This window comes from Hibiscus syriacus, unplaced genomic scaffold, assembly GCF_006381635.1.
Source record: "Hibiscus syriacus cultivar Baekdansim isolate YM2019G1 unplaced genomic scaffold, ASM638163v2 tig00112402_pilon, whole genome shotgun sequence".
Lineage (NCBI taxonomy): Eukaryota > Viridiplantae > Streptophyta > Magnoliopsida > Malvales > Malvaceae > Hibiscus > Hibiscus syriacus.
The window spans coordinates 1738206-1749923 of NW_024063323.1; the positions used below are offsets into that span (position 1 = coordinate 1738206).

General features: G+C 37.7%; 1 protein-coding gene and 1 pseudogene across 1 annotated transcript; one reads left to right on the plus strand and one right to left on the minus strand.

The window, feature by feature from the left end:
- Nucleotides 1-4645: 4645 nt before the first annotated feature.
- LOC120179107 lies at nucleotides 4646-7910 on the plus strand. Its single transcript, XM_039184816.1, has 5 exons — nucleotides 4646-5063; nucleotides 6295-6345; nucleotides 6784-6917; nucleotides 7232-7332; nucleotides 7447-7910. Exons 1-5 carry the CDS (start codon nucleotides 4704-4706, stop codon nucleotides 7626-7628), a joined length of 828 nt encoding a protein of 275 aa, XP_039040747.1. The 5' UTR covers nucleotides 4646-4703; the 3' UTR covers nucleotides 7629-7910.
- A 235-nt stretch (nucleotides 7911-8145) lies between these two features.
- Nucleotides 8146-11718, minus strand: LOC120179129 (annotated as a pseudogene).

Consider the following 11718-nt stretch of genomic DNA (forward strand, 5'->3'; position numbering starts at 1 on the left):
ATACATTACTCATACACAACTTCCATTCAATTCCACTTGGATCATAAATCATCCAGCAGAAACATCAAGTCTGTAACAAGAAATCCAGAGATTGATCGACAGTAATGGTCGTAAAATAATTTTATTCATTTTATGTAAATCATTTTTATAAAATTAATTATAGTGTATCAAACAATTAGTGAAAATGATTTATACAATAAATAATTTTCAAGTAATTATTTTCTATAAAATAATTTTAGATAATTTATTTTACATAAAACATTATATAATTTTTAAATAATTCATTTTACATAAATTAAGATTTTCATCTTCAACTTCAACACCAGAGAGCTTGTGTTCTGAACAGCTTCCGTTAAAAGAACTGAAAGGAAGACGTTTTTGCTCATCTTCACTCTCTCACACAGGAAGTTCACTTCTTTTTCGCTTTACTTCACTTATTTCTTCATATTCGATCTGGTCTATAATTTCTAGTTATTATTTGTCAGTTCAGTTTATTTTTTGTGGATTTCTAGATTTGGATGTTCTGCTTCTGATTTGGAATTAGTTCTTTAAAAGAATCAATTTTTATTCAGGTAATTTGATTATTGGGTTCGATTCGTAAAAGATTGTTTGATCTCTAGATCTATAGATTTGCAGATTTCTTTGGCAATTTCAGGATCTAAGGTCAGGCTTACTGGAAATTGGAGTTTGTAATTTAATCAACCTTTTGTTGTTGCATGTGCCTTATATTTGTTGCTGCCTGCATGCTCTTTCATCCGTTATAGATCCATATCAGATTGAAGTTTCATTCTAGATCTGAACAGAGTAAAATCAATATATTCTATTTCTTCCCTTTTAAACGGGCTTTTAGCAAAAATAATAACAATAGTATTTTTTAAATTAAAGCCCTATTAAGTAACCAACTAGGCTTCTTAGTACCCTTCATTTTCTCTAGTGTTTTATTTGTGCTTTCTTCTGTCCTCTTTGGTTTCTTTTTTCATAGTCCCTCATAGTTTCGGCTACAGATGATTACTTGAGGTCATGTCGTTCTTTTAGAGCCCATAGGGCGTATAGGGGGCGGGCTCCTCAGAGTGGTGTCAAAGAGACTAGACTTAGAGTTTGTACGTTGAATGTAGGCACATTAAATGATAGGTTGCTGGAGCTGACCGACGTACTATGTAATAGGAAAATAGATTTTGCATGTATTCAAGAGACTAGGTGGAAAGGGGCTCGCACCAGAGAGTGTAATGGGTACAAGTTGTAGTATTTAGGCGTAGATAACGCTAGAAATAGGGTGGGTATCTTGGTATCATCTGGGCTCAAGGAAAATGTAGTTGAAGTTTGTAGATACAGTGATAGGATCATGATGATTAAAGTTATTATAGAAGCGGAAGTGGTGAATGTCCTTTCAGTGTACGCCCCACACGTCGGCCTAGGGGAGGGGGAGAAACGTTGCTTCTGGGATTCGTTAGATGATGTACTTATGAGCATTCCCGAGGACCAAAGAGTTTACATAGAGGGAGACTTCAATGGCCATATAGGTAGTAAAATCGACGGGTATGACGATGTTCATGGGGGTTTCAATTTTGGTAGTAGGAACGAGGAGGGGCGCACGTTGCTTGAATTTGTTACTGCTCACGATATGGTGGTCACTAACTCCATCTTTAATAAGAGAGATATGAACTTGATTACGTTTCAAAGCGGGGGACATTGTACCCAAATCGACTACATCCTGGCTCGAAATCGGGATCGATGGGCTTGTATTGACTGTACGGTGTTCTCTGAAGAGGCATGTGCATCACAACATAGACTGTTAGTTTTGGTGTTCCGCGTACGCCACGAGCGGAGCACTGATAGGAGGGGCTAAACTAGGTAAACCTAGGATCCTGTGGAAGATCTTACATGGAGCGACGGTTGATGACTTTAGGAGTAAGGTTTTGTCTGATATAGGTTTTGGAACTATAAACTCAAATAATGTAGATATTTTATGGAAAATATGGCAAATTCCATCAGAGAGATGGGCAAAAACACCCTTGGGATGTCGACAGGGAAGGTCAAGGAACATAAAGAATCGTGGTGGTGGAACGACGAAGTCCAAACTAAGGTGAAGACAAAGCAAACTTGCTTCAAGGAGTTTTTACAATGCAATGACGACGAAGAAAGATCGAGAGCTAAACAAAGATACAAGGAGGCAAAGCGGGAAGCCAAGAAAACAGTGGCTAAAGCAAAGGCTAAGGCATACGAGGAAATGTACAAGAGATTAGACACCAAAGAAGGACAAAACGACATCTTCAGGCTTGCAAAATCCAGGCAGAATAAAAAAAAGGATCTAGGTAGCATTAGGTTTATTATGGACAACAATGGTATTCTCTTAGTGAAAGATCATGATATTAAGAGGGTTTGGGGTATTTACTTCTTCGGATTATTTAATGATGGTGCCTCTCCCTGTAGAGATAGTATCGTTGATTGGTCAGCAGACCATCATACTAAGGCCAATGACTGCCCTACAAGTAGTATTGGGATTAAGGAATTCAAAATGGCTCTTAGAAAGATGGGAAGGACAAAGCTGTCGGTCTAGATCAAATTTCTATCATTGTGTGGTTGGCCCTAGGAGAAGATGGAGTTAAGTGGTTGACCAACATCTTTAATATTATTTTAGAGACTACCAAGATGCCAGAGGAGTGGAGAGAGACTACGGTGATACCAATCTATAAGAATAAAGGAGATCCCCAACGTTGTGGTAACTACAAAGGTATTAAACTACTCAGTCATACCATGATACTATGGGAAAGGGTGATAGAGGCTAGGTTGAGACAGATTACTAGTGTTTCGGAAAGCTAATTTGGCTTTATGCCAGGAAGGTCTACTACGGAGACGATTCATCTACTTCGACGGCTTATGGAGAAATATAGGAAAAAAATAAATATTTTCACATGGCGTTCATTGACCTTGAGAAAGCGTATGATAACATTCCCCGCGATACGATCTGGAAGACCTTGGAAAAGAGACGGATCCCAAATGCTTATATCCGGGCAATTCGTGATATGTACTGTAGATCCACTATATACGTCAGGACTACAATTGGCGACACCGAGGCATTTCCAGTGGAAATCAGACTCCACCAGGGGTCGACTCTTAGCCCTTACATCTTCACCTTGATTATGGATGACATCTATTGTGCGACACCAGACGGTGTTCCATGGTGTATGCTTTTCGCAGACGACATTGTCCTACTTGCTGAAACAAAAATTGAACTGAATAGTAGACTAACTACCTGGAAGACTGCTCTGGAAGAAAAAGGTCTAAGGATAAATATTGAAAAGATAGAGTATTTATGTTCAAACTTCAGTGGGAACCAAAACGATGAAGATGTAGAAGTATGCATCGAAAGACACGTTCTCCCCTCAAATGATTGTTTCAAGTACCTAGGGTCTATGATATATAAAGATGGGGGTGTAGATGATGACGTTACACACCGTATAAAGGCGGGTTGGCTAAAGTGGAGGGCTGCAACTGGAGTTTTGTGTGACAAGAAGATGCCTCTAAAACTTAAGGGAAAATTTTATAGAATGGCAATAAGACCAGTACTGCTGTATGGATCAGAATGTTGGGCAATCAAGAATGATCACGTAAGAATGATGGAGGCTGCATAAATGAGAATGATTCGATGGGGCATGTGGTAGGACACTGTGGGACATGACACCAAACTCTACAATTAGGATGTCCTTGGGGGTGGTGCGTGTATCCGAAAAATTGAGGGAGGGAAGACTACGGTGGTTTGGGCACGTCCTTAGGTGACAACCGTCGGATGCGGTCAGGAGGGTAGAGTCGATTACAGTCGACGGTGCCAGAAGGAGAGGACGACCAAGGAGGAAGTGGGTAGACTGCGTGAGATCTGATTTAAAGGATTTAGCCCTTAGCGAGGACATGACCTCTGATAGGAAAGCAAGGAGACTTAAGACCAGGGTAGCCAAATAGTGTGGGTCACAACCATAGGGTGTAGCATCTCTGTCTTCTTTTTATGCCTTTGTTATATTTTCCATGAATTATACTATTTATACGTTTCTGTCATTGGAATTTATGAAAGCTTAGACCTAGGGTAGCGGAGTAGGGTTGTCTTAGTTTGGGTTTTAACACATTTGACTTTATTCCTTCTAGTAGCTTGCTATCGCTGACTTCTGTGTTTTATTCTCTTAATGTTTCCTCTATTTAAATTTAACCAGGACTTACGTTTCTGTCTATAAGCAGAGATTTTTACGCAGGAATTAATTGGAAGGAAAACTGCCCTCAACTATGTATTTATTGATTTATCTATACATGTATTCTATTTTATCTTTATTTTTACTTTTCTTACTGTCGGAGGTCTCCCACGTAAGCTGCTCTCAACCTGACATTGGGAGTAACTTACTATTCCACCTCCCCTAACCCCCATTGCATATGAGAATAAGATTTTATTGGTGTTGTTATTTTACATAAATTATTTTTTAAAAAATTAATTGTAGACTTGGCTGTCAGGGAGTTTCCCGTTAATTTATCGTAATTTTTTTTTATAACATTATCCTCAATTTTCTCTTAAAATTACAGCATGCACAGTTCAAAGGGATGTTGGATGTACAACATTACCCTCAATTTTATCTTAATTTTTGTTATTTTAAAACAAAATTTACACTTGGCTTTCATTTCTCAGAGACTCAAACTCTGTTGTTCCTCGAGGATTCCATCAAATGAAACTCAATCTCCTGTTAAACGTAAACCCCGCATCGAATTCTCTACTCCAATTCCTTTCCTTCCCTTCTAACCCAAAATCCCAAGTTTCCTTGTTGAAATCACCCTTTTCTTCAAGATTCTCTTCTTCTTTCGTACCGCGTTCTTCTTCAGCTTCTCGTACCAATTCAACCACGAAGGAATGTAGTTTGGAGTCCAATGGATTGCCCCACACGTCAAAATCTAGTATTGAGGAGGAATCTCACGAGAATTACAATGTGGGAATTGGTAATCCAATTGTTCCCAATTTTATTTCAACCCAGAAGATGATGAGTTCGAGTGATCAAGCCTTCTATCTGCTCGCTTTTGTTTATTGTACGGTATGGTTTTATGGCTTTTCAGGTTACTGGGTTCTTTGGGTAGTTCTTGTTCTTGGCTTCTATGTGGGTGTTTTTTGTTTTTATGGAGTATCCGGGATCTTGATTTTAACTTTCTTTTGAGTTTCCTATATGTATTTTTCATTGCTCTGTTTTGGGTTTTCATTGCTTGGAAAGTGTGGTTACTAGGTTCTTATACTAGATTTGATTTCTGTAAATGGGTCGTTCTTTAAGGTTTTTAGATCATTTGGCGCTTATTTGAGGGTTTTTTAATGGTAGTTCTTGGTTTTGGCATGTTTTGTGTGTGTGCTTCGTATTGCTCAACGGATGTTTTTCAAGTTTGATAAGCATCAATTGTTTGCATGTAGCTTTTACAATATATGTGAAATTGTTGATGTATGATATTGTTGGCAGGACCGAAGCAAGATTATATGTTAGGGGGGCGGACTTCTAAAATTTTAGGAGATAATGAACTTTATAAAATTCTAGGGGCAAAAAATATATTATCAATTGAAAATACAAAGAAAATATCCAAAATATACGATAATTTTAAATTTTTAGGGGACATGCCGCCCCCTTGGTCCATCTCTGATTGTTCGATTGGTAACTTGGTAAGACGTTCTGATCTTAGATTGGTTCTTGAAGGCCACTCATCAAAAAATTTCAAAAAATTGAACATGCCCTTATTGGAACACTCGTTCCCTATACCCAAACCTATGTTATAGTAACATAAGGTACGGAAAATGCTTTTTTTTCCTTGTTTTTTCGTTGCTTGGAGGGTATTTTTTTTCTGGTTATTAAATGTTTGCTTTGTGCAGTTGTTTGTTGTTTTAGTATTGATTGGAAGAGGAATTTGAAGAAACTTCTTATATTAAGGTTATGTGATGTATGAAGTTTGAAATGATATCATACCTTTTTGTGTTTGTTGATTATAGCTTATTATTGTTTTGGTAGGTTCTTGCAGTTGTCTGATGCTTATGGTATTTGAACAAGTTGTCGGATAATTTTGATTTGTGTGGTTTCTTTGGCTTGTAACTGAAATTGAATAGATTCTTTCAATAGGCAGTGGTAGAAATTCAATTGTTGAGCATTGGAAGTATTTCATTTCGAATTCTTTACGACATCTTTTAGCTTTGGCATTAAAGATTAAGTTTGGTATTGTGATTTTCATTTTTATCATTTTCTTCTTCTTTTTCCTCTGATTGATTAATACCAATCACTTGGATACATGCAGGCTTCTGTGGCGTTTACAAGTCTGGTCATTGCAGCTGTTCCAACACTCTTCGTAAGTTTCCCGACATCATATTTGAAACTTTGTAATCGATGTGATACAGTAGGCCATCTATTCACCTCTTCACTTACAAATCGAATTTGCCTTTTTCTTTTCATGTTGTGAACATGATCTGATTTGATAATGGCTGTAATGCATAATGGACAATAATGTTTCATGTAGCATGATTTTGTCATGCCGTTTTAGAGATATGAACCGTCATTATTGACAGGTTAGTTCATGTTTGTTCATCCGGATTTTGGCATATGCCTGTTATACTCGGTTTCAAAAATAGTTGTACATGATCTTTAGAGAGTCAATGTGAACCTTAATCAGAAGAAATGAATGCTTTAGTCGGGATAAATTGAACATAAGTTTTCATCGGATATAATAATTAGGTATAGTTTGCATCTGATAATTGTTACGTATATTTTGATTTTTTGCCTGTGGCAGGCAATGAGAAGAGCTGCAGTTTCGCTTTCCAAGCTTGCAGATACGGCTCGAGAGGAACTTCCCAGCACAATGGCTGCAATTAGGCTTTCGGGCATGGAGATCAGTGATCTTATACTGGAACTAAGTGATTTAAGGTGACAATTAATTTGTATTGTTCATCTTTTTTTGCGTAGATATGCATTTGTTGCTCTGAATCTCTATTTTTTTCTTGAAGTACGGAGCATCCATGTCTGACATCCTTGTCGACATGAGTATACAAATGCGGTCTTCCAAGGATCCTCAAACATATGGAATTTTAGGAAAAAATAAAACTATGTTGGAGACAGCATATTATAGTTGATAGATGTAATGACATATCGAATGAACAATATGACGTCGACTTTTAATCTTTCTGCTTGTTTTCCCATGTCACAAAAGAATAATGCTTTGGTTTGTACTTGACACTTAGCCAAGAGATCACTGATGGCGTCAACAAATCAGCTCAAGCCGTGCAGGCTGCTGAAGCCGGGATTCAGCAGATCGGTTCACTTGCTCAGCAGCAGACCATGTGTAAGTTGAAAACTTGCTCTTGAACTTTCCCATACCCTGCAGTCGGCCTAACATAAAGGCTATTTATTGATTTTCAGCTTTTTTTTTCTTTAATCCCATTTCCTCTTTGTTCAGCAATGATTCAGGAAAGGGCTAGTTTACCAATCATCTCAATACAACCTGTTGTGGCCGGGGCCGCTAGAAAAACTTCTCATGCTGTTGGCCAAGCCACAAAGACGATCATGAATATCATTTATCGTGGAGAATCTGGATTGGAGACTGACGAAGATAGTGGCATTGATCGAGTCGAAATGTAAGGAATCCATTGCTTATCAACATTGATAGACGGCTGGTGGTATGTGTACATAAGAAAAAGAAGTAAGACATCGGACAAAAGCTGTCTAATCTTCCGACGGCATATATCGGAAAACTTAGCTGGATATGTTGCATATAATTGTTGTTGTTATCTGGGATTTACCCTTTTTCCCCAGTCTGATCCATGAAATTGTTTTCTAAAGCATGATTAGGTTGTTGATGCAAATATAGATTACAATATTTTGATGATCAGACAGTTCGATTCAGTAAAAACAAAGCAGTGAATGTCACATCTTCCTCTTAATATCAACATACTCTTCCAGTTCTTAGTAAGTAAATTTTTTCCTCTTTTTGCAAGTGATTCATTTGATCTTCATTTTGTATGTATCATAAATGTCTAAAGATGAAAATAACTTTCCTAATTCCCATCTTTATTTTGTATCATACACTGCTTTTCATTTTACAATATTAACAACTTGATAAACCTCTGCATTCACAATCGAAGTTCTTTTATGTATGTCAAACTGAAACCATTTCCATCGACTGTGGAACCGCTGATGTAACGATTTCTTTCCCCCTTTTCTGCAAAGTTACAACAAATTCATATGGACTAATCCTGCATTAACAGAGATTTTTATATAAGAATGAAGAGATTGAATGTAAAAGTAATCAGACCATTTCAGCCTCGTTGTTTTTCCAAGCTTTCTCTAACTCATCAAAAACAACATCAATAGGTGGTCCGCATGAAGCCTCTACTTGATTTGGCAACACAAAGTACTGCAATATGTAAAATGGCTTCAAAATCTTTCCTGTTGAGATCCCCATGAAGCCTCGGATCTTCAAAATCCGTAAATGGACGTTTTCCCACGCTCACATCCATTGCCTACATCAAATTCATGCCGGTTAGCTTTTTTATATTCCGGTTAAAATGACCGTTAGTATTGCGATCAATATCAAAATACGTACTTTTCGTGTAAGTTATTGGCTGGCATCGAGATCAAACTCAATAACTTTCTGTCCAGATAGAATTTGCAAGGCTACAATACCAAAGCTGTATATATCACTGGCAAAGGTATGCTTTGCATTGGTTTTATATTCTGGATCCATATAACCTACAGTTCGTCTCACATCTGTGAATACTTTGCTTTCCTCCATTCCCAGCATCTTTGCTAGCCCGAAATCCAAGAGTTTGGGTTCCAAATTTTCAGTCAAGAGGATGTTTGTGAGCTACAATACAGGCATTAAGCAATAGGAACAATTATATGAATAATCAGTTAGTTCCTTTTGTAGAATATTACCCGCACTCGAGTGACGGATACAGTTATTTTAAGAAAAGATGAAAGACCGGAAAAAATAGGTCATAGAGATGGATCACTATGTTATGATCAATATTACCTTAATATCTCTATGCACAATGCTCAATGTAACTATGGAGATACCTCAGTCCAAGTACACAGTCTCTTAGGATCTTAACTATGGAGATACCTCAGTCAAAGTACAAAGTCTTTCCCTGAGATTGAAATATAGTCAGGTAAGTTCATGAATTCTCGATCTTAAAAGGTGACGTTCAACAGATTTGAGACTCGAATCCAAGTACTGTAATGCCACAGCCCTTCTTAAAGCTTGAACACTGCAATTTGGGGTGGAAAAATAGCAAATTATTGAAAGAACAAGCAACATGTAATGATTTCACGAAAAAATTACTTAGGAGATGCTGTGCAAGGTTCCCCGCATGACAATACTCCAAGAACAAGTACTGCTCATCGCCCTCGATACAGCAGCCAAGCATAGAAACGAGGTTCGGATGTCGTATCCGGGAAATACCTGCAACTTCCCTAGTGAATGTATTCAAAGAGCTGCCTTTCTTTATCTCCTTAATGGCCACAACTTGTCCACTACGTAACCAGCCTTCGTAAGCTTCACTGGCGCTCCCTCAGCCTAAACTCTTCCTTCTATTGTTAATATTTATAGCTTTCTCAATCTCAGCCTTTGAAAACCTGCAGAGACCAGTCCATGTATTGCTGTCCTTTAATGGCATTGGTTTCGGAAGCTTTCTTTCGTTCATCCTTCTTTAAAACCAAAAATTTTACCAAGACTAGGATCAAAATCAGCACCATGACTGCTACAAAGACCGCAAGAAAAGCATTTTCCAGGGACCCTAAAAATTATTTCAGTGAACATCTTTTCAAGTTTTTCAATGTCAGCTCAAAGCAGGGGTTTAAAGTAAACGCTATTGTACAGTTTCAGCTTTCTCCAGTGACATTCATCATGGATATTCACTGAAACCGCGACCACAATTTAAATCCATGGCTCAAACAGCAGCAAGAGATGGTGATAAGCGATTCAACTTACTTTTGAGTTTGATGTAGCCAGGATCTGTTAGGAAAACGAAGGCTCAAAGTTAGGATTAGTGAAACTTAAACTTATATTACTCAGACTAGGGTGTGAGTGTCAAATACAAGTATGTATCCGAAACATGTATGTTTTGGAGTATTTTCATGTATTTGGAGAGTTGGAGGATTTCTTTCCATACACAGGTCCGAAAATGTCCCAGACACAGATGTAGACATGGAAACTTCAAGAAAAATGAAAAGTCAGGAGTAACATATACCAGACTTGAAGATAGGAAAAAAGGAATTCTAAATAAGTTATGGTCCTTACCGAAAACAGCTAAAGAGGACATACAGCTAAACAAATTTGCACCAAAAGAGCTATCAGTGGTATTTGCAGAGGAAACCGAAAGAAAGCGGCAAGATTACATAATGTTGTTTCAGTACTATTAGTCTGCTTTTGTAGTAGTTGCAATAGAAACTCAGCCACCTTTGCTATGGCATCAGTGCAGTTTCTGCAGGACCTTTGAAATGAAGAACTCAAGTTAGAACATAACTTTACTGCTTCCAAGTAAAGTGGACTTCCTTGAATTTGTGACAGAGATAAATTTGTACACATGGAACTTCCCGAATAAAAATTGCTGAATCCACAAGTTTCTATGGAAACCAATTGTTGTGTTGGAAATGGAGAACTGCATTGTTTCCATGAATCTTGTCCAATGAAGATGGTACCGTCTGGTGTTTGATTAGCTCGAACTGCGAGAACTTGAGCGAAGGCATTCAGGGCGTTTCGACAGCAAAGGTGTGAAGATATCATGTCCCACAAGATGACTTTCCCATTGTGACCACTGGAGTCACCACTTGGTAGGTAAGGGTATGAAGTGAAATTCAAGGGACAGTCTGCAAACCATAGGAAAATCTGTTAAACCACAGCCACAGACACATTTTCAATTGCGTTCGCGTCTATCATAGTCAATTACGATTAATATAGGCAGTTGAAAAGGCCAAAACCATAAATAATAAATGTGGCATCACCTCCCAATACATGGTGTTTTCAGTTCTAATGCTCCAAAATATTCTTGGCAAAATCTTTGTTATTATCCTCAATCAAAACTGTTTAATCACAAAAGAGGAATAGAAAAAGGTTTCTTAAATGTCCAATTCAAAGCCTAAAAGTTTTCTAGACACAAATTCAACAGAGTATTATGCAGTGACGCCCAAGAGTATTAAGAAACAAAAGGCTCAAGCAGGCCTGACTTTTTATCAAAAACCAACATGATCTAGATTGTAAGTCAGTTAATTCATATATCCAAGCTCAAGAGGTGACATAGTAAACTTGGGTTAGTTCAAGTATCTACAACTGCAGGGTTATGGGATGTTTGTTATCCCCTGAGGTCTCGGGTTCAAGCAAGACATTTGTAGGGGGATGTTTGAGCATTTGTTGTCAAATGGTTGAGAGTGTCTCGAACATATACTACCTTGTAATCATCAAACGTTTATTATCACTCCTCATGTCCGAAACAAGAGCGAAAGACTTACTCCAGAAGGCAGAAGAGCAGTCTTAAATCCAGAATCAGAACAAAAGGAAAACATTTTCATTCAAACAAAAACACAAACATATGGAACGACATGAAATAGTAAATAGAAATAAACCTGCAACTGAAGGAGAAATAAAGGCAATGAAAATGAAGCAGTTTATGCAACAGGCGGTGGCAAGTTTCAGCCATGTATGAAGTGTTCTCATCTCCTTTTTTTCCTCCAT